Below are 17,335 nucleotides of genomic sequence, written 5' to 3'. Positions count from 1 at the left end.
ACCCCCCAAAACAAATTATTCCAGGTTGCAAGGCAACAAAATAGGAAAAATGCCAAGGGGGTGAATACTTTCGCCAGCCACTGTACTACTGACCACAAAACTACAACAACTGACCACAACTAATAACCACAACCACACAACTAAGTCATAATGCATTCAGGTGCCATAGACTTGAATGGGGAAATTCTGTCCGGTACTAGTCTTCAACCGTCTAAGTTAGAGCACCATTCAAACTGTGCTTGTATACTGACCACCGCCACACAACTACTGACCACAGAACTACTGAGCCACACAACTACTGACCACAACTACTGACCACATCCATACTGTAGTGCCCAAATAACCTGCAACACAACCAAACAACTACTGACCACAGCTACAAACACCACCCAAACGTTGACATGTGCAGACTGACTCAACTTAGATGGCTTCAACACAGCTTTTTGCTATCATTCCTACTTCATAAACTATAAAGCTTGTTGTATCCCCATTCATTTAAATGGTTGCATGCAGGATTCAGCATTCTAAACTGAAATCACTGCAACAGAACTTTCAGAATGTTCAAACTAAAACATTTTGAGAGCTTAAAAACACATATGGCACAGGATGACATAGTACTCACTCTAGCCAACTATAATAGCCCACTATAATAACTCCACACCTGCAAACCACATCAAAATAGGTCACTATAACTAACACACAGCCTATGAAAATACATTTAGTACCACTTCCACTACTATTTCTATTTCATAACCATAAATGCTTCAAGACTAGCAAGCACACCACATATATTTCACTAAATGTCATTTTCTAGGCCTTTTCTAAAAACCTTTAACCACAGCAGGTTAATTTCCTGAATTCTATAGGTCTACATTGTAGACTCTATACAACATAATTATAACACACATTTACATCAAGTGAATTTAACATGAAGGTGTACATATCTTTACACATCCTGGTACAATGAGAGGACAGCAAATTCTTCTGGTTGTGTTAGAGGTTCTGTCTCTGTATGGCTGACCCGGGACATCAAACCCATATTCACATCTGCAAACACATATGGAGATATGTTAATTTGAGAATTGGGCTACACCACAGTCCAGTCCAAGATCATTTACCATGACCCAGACTGAGAGCAAGACCCCGGATGCAGAGACCCAGCCTTGTAGGGAACCACAAGCACTTACAAATTGAAATACCCTTTGTAAATGTATATCTTGCAACCAAATATCCTAGTTCTTATTGGGGGAATGGTAACTTTTAAGAATTAGAAGGAAATGTGACTGAAATATTGTGTACTAAAAGGCAAGTAAATTGAAAGCCAAAAGAAGCGCACTTTGACCACAGGTTCCTCATTTCTCTGGTCACTGGATACTTTTTAAGTCAGCTGTTTTCAACACCACCTCATCAACAGGAAAAGTTCAGATCAACAATTTATCTCAGCCGACTTCTTTTGCAGGACTGTTTCCCAAATATCATTGACTGTATGATTAAAAATAGTATGCAAGAGACAATTATTCTGTGTGGAATTTAAAACAATTTTCTCACTTCTACTGTCCAAACAACAATGAAAAAAACCACATGTGGAAAGTCAGTGGTAGACTTGGCCCTACATTCAGAGACAAATGCCAATTGTGAACGTTAACAATATATTAACTATTTTTCTTCATGCTCATTAAAAGGTCAACCGGCCCTATTTAATTTCAGCTAGGAATAGCCAACTTGCTAGTGTGGCCAAGGTGTTGCACATTCCTTGCGAATAGTCAGGGGTCAAGTGGCCATATAAATCAAGGCTGAACTTGGATGGCCTGGAATGTTACGCACAACAAGAACGACACCCAAGCATCATCCCCCTCCGACCGCCCACGCACGAGCAGGGGGAGAAAGTGCTTTGTCAATGAGGACACAACGCAGGGAGCGGCAGGGATTGAAACAAAGTTTCCGAATCTCTCTCTCGGAATACAGAAACGGATTCGTCCTCTGTTGGATTGTAACATTGTTTCGATAATCCCGTCGTCGCGGACGGGACACTGAAATACAGTAAATCACGTCGCTACTTTGTAACCCTGTGTGGCACTGATGATCTCGAATGACAACCGTTTCGTCGCTGAGATGAAGCAATAGCTTACCGTGAATTGAATAGCGTCTTCTATGCAACAAGTTGTGGTCTTGAATGGGATTTTAACTGAATATATTCAATACAGTTCCAATATTTACACTATGGCTACAAATCACGTAGAGTAGCCTAGTTGGGTATTTAAATATTTTTTTAGCAGGCAACTTTCTTCGTTTTCCTTGCACTACCGAGTACCGTAGTCGAGCCAATATATTCACCGTCGGTGTGCTTCCCTGGAAACGCTTTTGGTAAGAAACGATCAAAAATTGAATAAAACGCATTTTTATTTTAACAGTGCATACCGAAGATTACAGCTACGTTTGGTTAATTCATGGTTCAGGAAACTATTGGAAAAAAGTCTTCCCTCGCACTTTTTTGAGAATAAATAAATAAAATGCACAGTTTGCAAATGTTTACATAAATACATTATTTTGAATGAAACCCACTTCCTAGAATGTGATTTTTCAAGAAATGCATGATTTATCCTCACTGTGACTCATGACAGAGACATGTATTCCCGATCATATTCTTGTTTTGATGACTCATTCATTCAATACTCCCTTTGGGCAAATGTCAGGTTCTACTAGCCTAGATTGCAACATGCACCACAGTAGCCTAGTCCTCAATCTGTCTGTACTTGTCAAACCCGAAGAAAACAGTTCAGAGGTTGCCCCTTGTCTGTGTGATGAAGACCGTTGAATTGATATCCTCACTCCAGCTCCATGTTATTGTCTGTGACTTCTAGGCAATAGTTGTTTTCTTGCCTGAAGTGTCTTCCTCATTTTCTTAATCTTTCAGAGACCGTCTGCCATCCATGCATTTTAGCACTGACATTTTTGGTTAAGTAGAGAGCCATGATGGGAAGACTGGCCCTTCAAGTAGTCACAGCATACGCTGTTTGTCTGTCCGTGTGTCTGGTTGTGTCAGTCAAGGGAGATCACTGCCTCCTCATCAGTGAGGTTAACGCAGACAACCCCAAACTGGACACCACAGAGTTTGTTGAGCTCTATCATACCGGCGGTCAGAGGGCTTCACTGGACGGCTACACCCTGGTGTTCTACAATGGAAATGGCAATATAGCCTACAAAGTATTGGACTTGAAGGGCCACACCACGGACGACCGGGGCTTCTTCCTGGTTGGCTCGGTGGACATGCAGCCCAAACCAGCCATCCCCCTCCCACCCAACACCGTCCAGAATGGCCCGGACGCCATTGCTCTTTACCACACGTCCGCCACACGCTACGGGGAGAAGATGAACGCCACAGCCGTGGGGCTGGTGGATGCCATCGTGTACATGACGCGGCGGTCTGGGGGCGCGGAGGTCCTGGCCGAGATTTTGACCCCTGGGGAGCCGGCCTTTGTAGAGGACGAGGGGGCCCACGAGGGAGACGAGTCAATCGAAAGGTGCCTGGTCTCTGGGGAAAGCTGGGGCTTCCAGGTGGCCCTACCTTCACCTGGCCAACGCAACCGCTGCACACCCTCTGATTCCAGTGCTGCCACTACGCGTATCAGCGAGCTGAAGCTGGGAGGTGGGCAGGTGAACGGGTTTGTGGAGCTAAGTGAGTCCCAGGCTGCAGGACCTCTGGTGCTGCTGGTACTGGACGGGCGGACGGAAACGATCAGTGTGAGTGTGGACGTGTCCAACTCCAGGGAAGGCCTGCTCTCCATCACCATTGACAAGAACAACATGAAAGGTCAGTGAACTGTACCTGGAGGAGTTCCTATTAAAGCTGCTTTTCATTGGTAGAATAGATTTTTTCATATCTGTTCATTGGGAGGCCTTGCAGAGATTAACTGTCTAGTCAAGGAGCAGGACCTGTAGTATTTTTGTATGTGTGAAATTATATCTACGCAACTTGTTTCACTTCCTGTACGAGAAACTTGTTGTACTGAAGTGTTGGTTGGTGAGAATTGTTGAGTGATTAAGTTCTGCTGTGTTGCGTTGTTCATCAGGAGATGAGTCTGGGGCGGTGGCGCTGTATAGTGGCAAGGCCTCCGACTTCCCTGTGGGCAGCCCTCTGAGCCAGACACAGCCCTTAGATGCCTTCGTGTACATTGGACCAGGGGACCAACCCAGTGCCAACCTCACAGAGACCCTCATACCAGGCAGACAGCCCTACCAGCTCAGCGCCAGGTAATCACACCTTCTTTGAATCTATTTATCCATCTACTCATCCAGCCATCTTTCCATCTATTTATCTTTCTATCTTAGGCTGAAGTACTAACCTTGCTGGTCATTCTCAGATTTGGGGAGGGATGCCTCTATCTCAGTCGCTGTGGTGTGGCCAGTTGGACAAGAGACCCCGGTGTATTCTGGGAAGCGCCACAAACTCCCGGACAGCCCAACCAGTGCCCCTGGCCAAAGATTTGTCCTCACGTCACTGGTGATTGTTACATATTTCTCTATCACACGCCATTACATTGGTGATACACATTGGTGCTTAGGCTAGTGAGAGTCAATTAGCTTCTAATCAATCGCAGCTAATGGAGTCTAACATTAGTCTAACAGAATAATTGTAATCAACTTGTAATCAAATCAAACAACATGTCTTTACAAACACAGGTATAAGAGCAACTTAATATAACTAGTGACCAAACGATCCCAATAGTGGTGAGTTTTGAACTTTTGATATTTGCTATATCCCCTTCAGTAGTCCCTGGGAGTACGGAGGTGCCCCCTCACCTCCCGCCCTGGGCCCGGGGTGACTTCCTGATCAGCGAGCTAAATGCAGACAACCCGGGCTCGGCCGAGGACGGCGAGTTCATTGAGCTGTGGCACCCGTCGGGCCGCCGCATCTCCCTACTGGGAGTGTGGCTCCTCCTGTTCAGTGGACATAACAGCAAGCCCTACCGTGAGATCAGCCTCACAGGCCACTTCACCACTGCCCAAGGCTACTTCCTGGTGGGCAGTGATAGGCTGGTCCCGGCCCCCTCGGTTCGCCTGCGTCCCAACACCATCCAGAACGGGCCGGACGCAGTGGCCCTGTACCGCAGCGCCTTTGGCCCGCCCTCAGCCTCCCAGAACGGGATCCCAACCCAGGGGTTGCTGGACGCGGTGGTGTACCGGCTGAGGGGCTCGGACAAGGATGCCCAGGAGCTGAGTGATGCGTTGACCCCAGGACAGCTCCCCCTGCTGGAGGACCCGGAGGTGCAGTCCGGAGACGAGGCCTTGAGCCGCTGTAATGGCCTGCTGCCTGCCGACCTGTCTGCTTTTGTGGTGAGGATCCCTCAATACTCTTCTCTACCCATAATACTTCGCTCAGCCTATGGAGTAGAGGCCCTATTTAATATACTTCGCTCATACCTTAAATAGTAATACATCTTAAAGTATGTCACGCTCACCCTAAATAGTGTAATACACCTATTTAAGGTACTTCACTCTCACTTTAAATAATGTAATATAAACCAGATTTATTTCCACACTTTTAAAAAATTGCACTTTTACCACGATGTGTCACAATATATGCATGTGAGAAAGAGATTATTGCTCAATACGGGTTTGGGCAATTCCATGGTAACAGTGAAAAAGATGTTTCACTTTAAAATGTATGCCAACCATTGATTTCAAAATGTAACAAACTATACAACTCTATGCACACAAACTACTTTTAACAATTTACAGACATTTTTACAAAAACATATTTACCAGAGGAACTGTGCAGATACAAAGTTTGGTAACAGAATTTTGGCAAGAATCTCCTTCAGTTTTTTACGTAACCACATTTTCCAAACACTCTGCTCCAATTTAAGATTCAAAGTCTGCAGAAAGAATGGGGTTTCAGCTATGATATGACAACTTGAATTAAAAATATATATTTTGGTTCATGAACTACAGTAAGTGAAGTGGATTTACACCTGGTAACAGAATTGTTTCATGGGTCCCTGATCTGTACTATACAGAAATGCATAATTATGGATATAAATGCAATTAACTTCATGGCAACTATAACCTAGGTTCACAAAGGTTAAAAAAAATGCAATATTCTCCTTTGTATATTTGGGTATTATTCTACACACTGGCTATTATTTTAATGATCTTCAGCCCCAAACAAGACCACATTTGGTTGGTCCAGACCAAATCTGAACCAATCATAGACGTCTGTTTCACAAGTTGGGACATCAAAGTACAGCACAGAGCTCAGTAGAGTACAGAACAGTTGAGTTCTATAAAGTAGAGTACGGTTCAGTACATTATTATACTGTTCTCAACTCATGTGCTCTTCTGTGCTGTACTGAACTCTATTCTACTCCTCTGTATAGGACTCTACTCTGCTGTCCAAACATTTGAAACATCAGATTTGGACTGGACTAAATCTGAACCAATCTTTCAGGTCTATGTTTGGGCCAAATTAAGCCCAATTAAAATGCCATTTGGAGAACAGCAACAGCAAGCAAAATTGACTCCAGCCATTATTACCTTGTTGCTGTAGCTTCGTTCACCTCGGTCAATAGGGGACTTAACTTTCTACAAACACATGACATACAAGAAATGGCTGTTACGCACTAGCTCAGCACCGAGATGAAAACACTAGTTTAGTTTCATGACCAGTCAAACAGCAGTTACCTAGCCAAAGCAAAACCATCTTTTCCTCTGCACCGTTTTGAGAAAAATGCCCTCTGTTCTCTGCAGCTGCGTCGACACATTCTCCATAAGCCAGCCAGCAATATAAATGGCTTTCCCTTCTGCCCCCATGTGTCAGCATGGTTCTAATGTCAAGCCGCTAATACTACTAAACTGCATTTGCCTTTTAATCAGAATTTGAATTATTTTAGTAGACTACGTTGCAAACTTGTCACTTTTCTGTGAAATTTGCCATTTTGATCACTGTCGTTTTTTTTTTCAGGTTAACGGTACGACTGAGGAAATGTTTGTATATTACTGCATTTCACTACACTTGCATTAACATCTGCTAATCATGTGTATGTGACAAATAACATGTGATTTGATTTGTAATGACCTGTCAAACACACCGTGGTAATGGGATCAATGGAATATATTGTCTTTCCGTTGAATGTAATAAGAAAGCTTAGTCTGGGATTTAATGTCTCGACACTTACATCACCAAAGAAGTACTAATTTAATACAGTTGAAATGTTTACAAATTAGCTGCGCTGGAATGAAACCAACTTCCAAAAATGAAAACTCAGATTATAGTGATATTATGTGTCACGGTCGTCCTCCTCTTCATCTGAAGAGGAGAGGCGAGAAGGATCGGACCAAAATGCGGCGTCGTAAGTGTCCATGGTAAATCTTTAATAAAGAAAGTACTGACACTGTATACAAAACCATAAACAAATGACGACCGTGAAGCTACAACATAGACAATCACCCACAAACAAACAGTGCAACCCAGGCTACCTAAGTATGATTCTCAATCAGAGACAACTAACGACACCTGCCTCTGATTGAGAACCATACTAGGCCGAAACATAGAAATACCCAAATCATAGAAAAACAAACATAGACTGCCCACCCAACTCACGCCCTGACCATACTAAATAAATACAAAACAAAGGAAATAAAGGTCAGAACGTGACATTATGTCTGATCTCACAACAAAGTGAAGTATGTTTAGATAGGTGTAATCTAGAGGCAAGCGTGTTGATGTTTTTCATCCAAGGGTATCCTTCTATTGACACACTTTTTCTATGTTTGGACTTTTTTTAAACAGGGAGTACATATTGAGACCTTGGTCTGTTTTTCAAATGCACCCTGTATAATACAACATGCATTATACACAAAATATACATGTTAAAATACAAAAACAGTCATCGGAAGCACAAATAAAGCATCACAAAAAACAATTCTATTCCATTCCTTACATAAATAAGTCACCAATCAATACTTTAAATTGCCCGAACTGCACCAAAACATCAAGATAAAAAAGATTTAGAATTTTGATCAGAAATACGGTGCATTAAAACTAAAAGCAGATTTCCCTAGTTTGGTGGAGTCCCTAACTAATTTATTTGTCACATGCACCGAATACAAGAGGTGTAGACCTTACAGTGAGATACTTACTTACAAGCACTTAACCAACAATGCCGTTTTAAGAAAAATACCTAAAAGAAATAATAATAATTAAAGCGCAGCTGTAAATAACAATAGCAGGGCTGTATACAGGTACAGAGTCAATGTGTGGGGGCACTAGTGTTGAGGTAATATGTACATGTAGGTAGAGTTATTAAAGTGACCATGCATAGTTAATAACAGAGTAGCAGCAGCGTTCCAGAAGGGGGGAGGGGGGAGGGGGGGGCGGCAATGCAAATAGTCTGGGAGTAATGTAGAGATCTACGGGTCTTTAGTGAAGTCCAACCCACCTTTTGATGCAGGATGAAGTGATGTGTATCAACACTGTAACCTGTAACATAACAAAGGGCACTATGGTAGATGGCATCCAAAGGTTTAAGAGTAGTACATTTTACATTTAGCAGACTCTCATTCAGAGCGACTTACAGTAGTGAGTGCAGTATTTATATGTGGCAACACGTTTTATTGGAGAACCATCTAATGAGTGAACATTTAGTTCATCTGAAACATTCTTAAGAGTTTAAAAAATAACATATTTAGTTTTGCCGGTATTAAGCACAGGTTTTAAATCAGAAAAGGATTCCTGCATAGATTCTGACAGCCAGATCAACAGTCAGGGCAATAGCATACATAATAGTATTATCCACATATAGATGTAGTTAACCATTTTTAACAGATTGACCAATGGTGTTTTATATAAATAGTGGCGAGAACAAGTCCCAAAATCGACCCCTGTGGTACACCTTTATGTACCTGAAGAAATTCAGACTTAACCACTTCAATGACGATGGCTTGAGTTCTGTCACTAAGATGATCATAAAACCATGAACAGGTGTCAAAGCTCAGGCCTATTGAGGACAGCTTATTCAATAAAATAGCATGATCAACACTATCATACGCTTTGTTGAATTATGCAAGAGAAAGTGACAACGACAGTAATTAATAAGGCAGTCTAAACAGCACAGGTAGGGTGGACAGAGCAAGTGTTTGGCCATTGTAGCTCTGTTCAATCCCTTTATGTTAATGTTTTCATATACAGTTGAGGTCGGAGGTTTACATACACCTTAGCTAAATACATTTCAACTCAATTTGTCAAAATTCCTGACATTTAATCCAAGTAAAAATTCCCTGTCTTAAGGTCACCACTTTATTTTAAGAATGTGAAATGTCAGAATAATAGTAGAGTGATTTATTTCAGCTTTTATTTCTTTCGTCACATTCCCAGTGGGTCAGAAGTTTACATACACTCAATTAGTATTTGGTAGCGTTGCCTTTAAATTGTTTAACTTGGGTCAGATGTTTCGGGTAGCCTTCCACAAGCTTCCCACAATAGTTGGGTGAATTTTGGCCCATTCCTCTTGACAGAGCTGGTGTAACTGAATCTGGTTTGTAGGCCTCCTTGCTCACACATGCTTTTTCAGTTCTGCCCTATAGGGTTGAGGTTAGGGCTTTGTGATGGCCGCTCCAATACCTTGACTTTGTTGTCCTTAAGCCATTTTGCCACAACTTTGGAAGTATGCTTGGGGTCATTGTCCATTTGGAAGACCCATTTACGACCAAGCTTTAACTTCTTGACTGATGTCTTGAGATGTTGCTTCAATATATCCACATAATTTTCCTACCTCATGAAGCCATCTATTTTGTGAAGCGCACCAGTCCCTCCTGCAGCAAAGCACCCCCAGAACATGACGCTGCCACCCCTGTGCTTCATGGTTGGGATGGTGTTCTTCGACTTGCAATCATCCCAGACTTGTGGAGGTCTACAAAGCTTCTAAAGCCATGATGTGATTTTCTGGAATTTTCCAAGCGGTTCAAAGGCACAGTCAACAGAAGTCTGTAAACTTCTGACCCACTGGAATTGTGGTGCAGTGAATTGTAAGTGAAATAATCTGTCTGTAAACAATTGTTGGAAAAATGATCTGTGTCATGCACAAAGTAAATGTTCTAACCGACTTGCCAAAACTATAGTTTGTTAAAAAGACATTTGTGGAGTGGTTGAAAAATGAGTTTCATTGACTCCAACCTAAGTGAATGTAAACTTCCTGACTTCAACTGTACATTGGATTTGGAAACTATTCAGAACCCATGCCTTTTTCCACATTTTGTTACGTTACAGCCTTATTCTAATATTGATATAAATCGTTTTTTTCCTCAATCTACACAATACCCCGTAATGACAAAGCAAAAACAGAGTTTCGGGGAGTGGTTGAAAAACAAGTTTTAATGACTCCAACCTCGGTGTATGTAATCTTCCGACCCTCAACTGTATGCAATTGCAAATACACCCAGTGTATTTATGCAAATGAGGCACTTAGGTCTTTATTGTGTTAACATAAAGAAACTAATACAAAAACTAAATGTGGATATGAATGTGTTCTAAGAAAATTACATTTAAATTTGATGACAAATTGAATACCTAAATTCCCACAAATCCATGAACATCATTCGTTATTTTTCCATGCCAGTAAAATGTTTTATGTGCTATAATACAGTCAATATCTGATGCATTACAAAAATTGGAAAAATCTTCATCCATTGTCCAGCTGTTGTATTTATTAGAATTGTTTTTAAAAACCTTTTAACAATTTCGATGACCTTGCCAATTGAAATCCAATCCATTATATTGTTCTTCAGGTGGCCCCACCCACACCTCTGAGGGAGAACTCTTGTCCCCGCCCACCCCCTCCCCCCGAGGGTGTGGTCATCAGTGAGGTGGGCGGTGCCCACTGGACCAACCACAGCCAGCAGAGCGGGTTTGTGGAGCTGTTAGGATCGCCCCTGACTTCTCTACAGGGCCTGGTCCTGACTGTGTTTGAAGAGTATCGCGCTGGTACAACTATGGCCCTCCCTCTGACCGGAATCACAGACCATAACGGCTTCTACCTCATCGGGAACATCACGGGAGCTGGTGAGATCAGGGTCATGTTTCCTAGGCACAAATCAGAAGACAATGGTCCAACAGAGTGTAACAGGAGGGTACTATCTGAAATGAATCAATGAGAAGTACTAATTTAAATGCTTCTGTTTGTAAACTTTTTGTTGCCCATAATGTATCTTTCCCTACCTCACCACCACTTTTGGTCTTCCCCCCTCTCTCTCCTCTTCCACACAGACCAGGTGTTTCCCAAGGGGGCCACAATTCCGGCCAGTGGGGCTGTAGTCCTGTGTTCTGACACAGTCACTGTATGTAGAGCTGGTACCACCCTAACCAACAGCACTCTTCGTGACACACTAGTGTTCAGTGATGAACTGAGATTGCTCATTAAACTCTCTGCCACCAGAGGGCAGCAGGTGATGCCTGTACTCAGGTAGGAATGACATTTACTTGTATTTGCTTTGTGTACTACTGGTAATAAAACTATTTGGTCAAGGTATAGGCAAGGCCGGCCAAAAGTTTGGTTTGGGCCGCCAGAAGGTTACAGAAAAATATTTTGTAGTCAACAGAATGTGCCGCTTATTTCATAGAACCGTGGTTACGTGCGTAACCTACGATATCGACTATTAGCTGTTGGGACAAACGGAGCGGTTTCTAGCTTTTGAACAGTAAGAGCTATTAGCTATTATATTAGCTATTGTATTGTGATACACACACAATACAGCAAAATTGCAATTCTGGTGCTGTTATCTGCACAATTATTATAAAGTATGTAAACATGATAATGGACTTATATTTTGAAATAACTGCCCTTTTTCTGGCTTGCAAATGGATTTTTACGAGGAAATCGGTCTCTAAAAAATCTGTGCTGCCCTCTGTTGAATTTCATAATCCTGATTTGTCCCTCGGGCCAGAAAGTTTGGCCACTCCTGTTATAGGTTAAGTCAAGCTAGTCAGTCTTTTGTTAGTGTCACTAAAGATTGTTTTGTGTGTGTGTGCCTCTGTTTGTACACCACAGGTCAGTGGAGGATGGTCCCGTGTCTCTCAGCCGTTGCTCCTGTTGCGAGGCGAGAAGCCCCTCCTCCTGGACCAGCTCCTCCCCCACCCCGCGCCTGACCAACATCTGCCCCAGCCCCGCTTTCTCCAGCGACCTTAACCTATGCCTGGCTCCCCTCTCCGGTGATTGGCAGGAGCACCCAGGAAGTAAGCCATGTCATCCGGATTTCTTGGGATATAGGGCTTTTCGTGATGTTAAGTGCATGATACATAATGCTGTTCGATCAAGTGGTCTCAATTCATTAGTATCTCTAATGGCTTATGTACCTTCCTTAACCATACAAACTCTTACTCTCTTTCTCTCTATCAATCTTTTACTTTCTCTGTCAGACTGCAGTGGACTGGTGCAGGGTCACAGTGAGATGGATGTGGCTGGCTATCTAGAGGAAAGATGTCACTGTGGGATCTCTTCCCTCTACCTGCAGGGTGAGACACAACACTAGCATTACAGAGACGACACACACAGTTACAAACACGAGCACACGTATAACACATTTGGTCATGGATATTCATGCGCATAACAATACTGCAATGTGCAATACTCCGTTTTTTTTGTTGTCATCCAGTGTTGAGAATATGGGTTTTGGTTTTATGTTTCCTGCCATAGTCATTTCACATTGTAACATTCCCAATGTGTTTTCATCTCTGTTTAAACTGGAGAACCCACCTTTTGTGTGTGTGTTTCAGTGGCCAACTTCTCCTGTGTGGCCGGGTGGCTCCGTGTACTGGGGAACATCCAGGCCCTGTCGGACCATCAAAGGGCCCTCATCCTCCAGACCTCCCTCACCCAGGGGGACACCTGTACCGACCCGGCTACTGACCGACGCATGAGCACTGGTGAGTCCCCCCCACTCACAGCTGAACAACATTCACTAGCCTAGGTTGTGCTCACTGGGCATGAAATGGAAGAAAACTGTTTTCATTTTCTGCTGCACAGCTTTTTGAAATGTTTTTCTACAGTGTGCCCTAATGAACACAACCCTGGTCTGAGCCCAACACTTGCAGCCTGAACACAACACTACCACTAAACCTTGATTGAATACCTGGACATAGCGCTCTTGATATGTGTGAGCAAACACGGCTGAATATTACCCCAACACGATTGAAGGATATCTCATTACTTTAACTCAGGACACACACCACTAAACACCACTAGTGTTGAATAGTATGAGCCCTATCAGATATGAAGCAATGAAAAACCGCTAAACTGGGCTACCGGCCAATCAAAACCAAGGATATTGGTTGGAATGAAAACAAACCAACCCACAGAACAGCCCTGGAGGCATTGAGTTGAATCCTGCATAATAAATAAAAAAATGTTGCACCCAACTGTACCCTTCTGTTATTCCAGTGGGATAGACTCGCTATAGCTGCTGCAGCTGCCTCAAGATTTAGAATTTCTGTTATTCAGCATTGGAAATCTGTGCAAAGTTTTCCAATGTAGGACTGATACAGTATTTGTAACACATTTTCTCTGTATTCTCCAGAAGGTGGCAATCTTTGTTCAGATTTAGACAGTCAATAGTCATGGAAACTCCTCAGATACTTTTGGTCATGTAGTGTATGTGGACACCTGCTCATCAAACATCTCATTTCAAAATCATGGGCAATAATATGGAGTCGCTTTTCTAGGACGGCTTTCCGCCAGATGTTGGAACATTTCTGCGGGGACTTGCTTCCATCCAGTCACAAGAGCATTAGTGAGTTCAGGCACTGATATTGGGCAATTAGGCCTGCCTTGCAGTTGGTGTTCCAATTCATCCCAAAGGTGTTCGATGGGGTTGAGGGCAGGGCTCGGCGCAGGCCAGTCAAGTTCTTCCACACCGATCTCGACAAACCATTTCTGTATGGACCTCGCTTTGTGCATGGGCGCATTGTCATGGAACTCGGTAGTGAGTGTTGCAACCGAGGACAGACTATTTTTATCAGCACTCGGTGGCCCCTTTCTGTGAGCTTGTGTGGCCTGCCACTTCACGGCTGAGCCGTTGTTGCTCCTAGAAGTTTCCACTTCACAATAACAGCACATAGTTGACTGGGGCAGCTCTAGCAGGGCAGAAATTTGACCAACTAACTTGTTGGAAATGTGGCATCCTATGACGGTGCCACGTTGAAAGTCACTGAGCTCTTCAGTACGGGCCATCCTATTGCCAATGTTTGTCTATAGAGATTGCATGGCTGTGTGCTCAATTTTATACACCTGTCAGCAACTGGTGTGGCTGAAATAGACAAATCCACTAATTTTGAATGGGTGTCCACATACTTTTGTGTGTTATATATGAGTCATTAACCCTAGCAGGCGCGGTGCTCTCCTGATGTTTTTATAAAGTGAACGTTGGCTAATAACATTTGAGTCAAACATGCTCCTTTTGGGAGTGTAGTTCAATGCACAGGTTTATTTCCTATGAGACGGTTTCCGAGACATAGATTAAGCCTTCTCTGTAAGCCTAGAGAAGCTCCATTTTTTTGAAGTGCTTTTTAGTCCAGGGCTAAGCTTAGCTGAATGATGGTGTTTCTTCTCAGAGTCTGCCCTGGGCCTGCAGATTGGCCTGGTGCTGGGAGCTCTACTGCTACTGGGACTGGGAGCAGCCCTCTCTACCTACATCTACAAAAAGAGGTGAGACCACACACACACACACACACATACATGCATGCATGCATTTTGCACGCACACATACAGTCCCAAATGTGCATGCATACTCGGACATGCATAGAATATGTATGCACAAAAGTTTTCAGTTTGGCTCAGTGGTTAAGTGAAGAGGCATCATTTCACTTTATGCAACTGTACATAATGCAGTCACACAGTTAGGCCTTTTACTCCCAAGTGGATAGAAACATGATTAGCTCAAATTTTCCTGCCTCAACCTCACCCTTCTAACACATAATCATGTGGTGCCATTGTTGCAGTTCTCAGAAAAGCTTAAATGTGAGCTCTTCAAGGTGATCCAGACTGCTCCAGCAATGAGAAATTTGTCCTTTTGATATTCATTCAAAATACTTTATTTGAATTATTCAGTGGTGTTCTATTATGAACTCATTTAGATAATGATACTGTAATGATTGTTGTGTGTGTGCTTTTATCCTTAGGCGACCATTGGACTATTACTCCATGGAGCTGAATGAACCTGAAGAGGGACCTTCAGAACTTTAAGTGCGTGTGCATATGAGGGAGCATTTCTTAGCTCTGGTGTGTGAAGGGAACTCGTGCCTGTTTGTTTAAAACATTGTATTCTTCTGTCTGATTTGGAATAGGGATATCCCGCTAGATAAGAGTCCAGCACCATTTTTGTTCATCTGTATGAATTCCCATCTTTTTACATTCCCTCCATCATAATTCAGTCAATGTTGCACTATATTTATTGCTATGTAATCATGGTAATACAGTCCTGTGCCTGCGGTTTCCTTCAAATGTAAAATGTTCTCTCTTAAACAGATCTGAAAGTGGTAGTCTTGTTACTTTATACAATCTCAAAAGTAATCATGAGTTACCAGTACTAAAAATGCTGTTGTTTTATTTAGTTAAAATGTGAATGCTTGTGATTAACCAGTGATGAGTGTTGGTCAGAATTCGTGTTTACATTCTATTAGATGAGGAAATGTGAAAGACAATATGCATATGGAGCCTCTCTCCTCTAGCTATGGAGTACTTTATAAGCACAAAGGTATTTTATGGTAATTTCCTACCCCCCAAAAAAGTTTACAAATAATAATTTGATAAGAATAGTATTTTTTGTAATTGAGATGATCGATCAGTATCAATTTGAAACTGTTTTATAATGGTTTGTGTGCTAGCTGGCTTGCGAACCACTATTGTGCCTTTCTACTTGTATGAGGTCAAATTAGGCATGATCTGATTTAGTATTTTGTAGAGGAACTATAACAATGTCTGTGGAAGCCTTGCGTGTAAATGTTCTCTGGGGGAACCTGTGTGCAGAAGCAACAATGAAAACAATCAATCAACAGTAAACACAATGTTTAATGTGAAGACACCAATTTGCAGAAATGTTTGTGTTGAAATTCTGAGCAAAAACCAGGCTGTCCTTTTTCTATATGGTTCTCTTTTCCATCTGATGGAAGTGCATTGACTTAGATCAGCTTCTTGAAATAGAATAAGACAAAGTGGTCTTTGATGATTTCAATCACTGCCCTACACAAAACAATCAAAGTTCATTTTCAAATCTTAAGAACCGGTTAATGTTTTTTTTGTGTTTAAAAAAAAAAAAAGTTTCCTCATGTCTTGTATATAATTCTGTAAAGTTAATGCTAGTAGTGTCCTGAACACATTCCAGTTCACATGTCAAGGTATTTTAGCACTTCAAATCAAACCTCCAATGTCTACCCCTTGCTCTCTCCCCACCTGTGAAATTTCAGTCAGATCTTGCGCCTGCACTTAAATGACCAATTAAACATGTAAACAATAAGCTTACGGATTCCGTAGCTAGTTTCTCTATCGGTGCTAATTGGATAATTACATTTTAATGAGCTATTTGGTAAAAAGGAGCATTATGAACCGTGACTTTTTGGGGGGTTCAAACTGGTTCAGAACTTTATTTTATGGTCGGAATGAAAATAAATTGGGGTTCTGTTTTGGAACAATTGGAAAATAATTTTGGTTCCAACCCCTGTTCAGAACACAGCCTTGTTGTTGCTCTAGATTTGCTCTTTGTAAAGTAATAGAACCTTTTGTGGCTTTGCTGTAAAAAAAAAAAAAAAAGTTTTTAAATGTCTCATTGGATCTAGATTAATTTGACCATAAAAACGAAAAGAAAACAAATCTATAAAGAAACATTTTGAAGAATGTGTCCTTTTTATTGCTTGCTATTCTTAAACAACTTCATTGTGTTAGTGGTCAGAAAACAAATGTACATTTCAATTGAATGCACTTTGGTAGCTATATTTTTTTTCATCCCATGTATCTAAAATTGTATTTGAATAAATTTATATTTGTTCAGAACATGGTTTTGTATTTCCAATTCTATATAGTAACCCCCCTGTTAAGTGGTGAGCAGACTAAGGAAAACACCACTCAACCGGTTTATGTCACCATAGGCCTCATGGTTAAATCTCTGTTCAATGTCATTCCTCTCCGGCAACTGCGTTAGGGAGCAGGCCTGTATTTTTGTAGTGACTGGGTGTATTGATACACCATCCAAAGTGTAATTAATAACTTCACCATACTCAATGGCATTCAATGTCAGCTTTTTTTTTACCCATCTACCATTAAGTGCCCTTTGAGAGGCATTGGAAAAACCTCCC

At 42.0% G+C, this 17,335-nt stretch overlaps 1 protein-coding gene across 1 annotated transcript; it reads left to right on the top strand.

Moving 5' to 3' along the window:
• The first annotated feature begins 1,811 nt into the window (after window positions 1–1,811).
• Window positions 1,812–17,033, top strand: LOC109870553 (uncharacterized). Its single transcript, XM_020461112.2, has 12 exons — window positions 1,812–2,364; window positions 2,915–3,811; window positions 4,071–4,251; window positions 4,362–4,501; window positions 4,769–5,334; window positions 10,783–11,056; window positions 11,261–11,456; window positions 12,042–12,226; window positions 12,410–12,505; window positions 12,767–12,916; window positions 14,600–14,693; window positions 15,167–17,033. The coding sequence occupies exons 2-12, from the start codon at window positions 2,971–2,973 to the stop codon at window positions 15,228–15,230; spliced, it is 2,787 nt and encodes a 928-aa protein (XP_020316701.1). The 5' UTR covers window positions 1,812–2,364; window positions 2,915–2,970; the 3' UTR covers window positions 15,231–17,033.
• Window positions 17,034–17,335: the final 302 nt, after the last annotated feature.

The sequence above is a fragment of the Oncorhynchus kisutch genome, linkage group LG25, assembly GCF_002021735.2.
Source record: "Oncorhynchus kisutch isolate 150728-3 linkage group LG25, Okis_V2, whole genome shotgun sequence".
Classification (NCBI taxonomy): domain Eukaryota; kingdom Metazoa; phylum Chordata; class Actinopteri; order Salmoniformes; family Salmonidae; genus Oncorhynchus; species Oncorhynchus kisutch.
This window is presented reverse-complemented; position numbering and strand designations above follow the sequence as displayed.

Bases quoted from the DNA above. Each gene is read 5' to 3' on its own strand.
- LOC109870553 (XM_020461112.2), top strand. From the start codon at position 2,971: ATGATGGGAAGACTGGCCCTTCAAGTAGTCACAGCATACGCTGTTTGT. The intron at 4,502-4,768 runs GTGATTGTTACA...TATCCCCTTCAG, and splicing joins GATTTGTCCTCACGTCACTG to TAGTCCCTGGGAGTACGGAG. The intron at 11,057-11,260 runs GTGAGATCAGGG...TCTTCCACACAG, and splicing joins CGGGAACATCACGGGAGCTG to ACCAGGTGTTTCCCAAGGGG.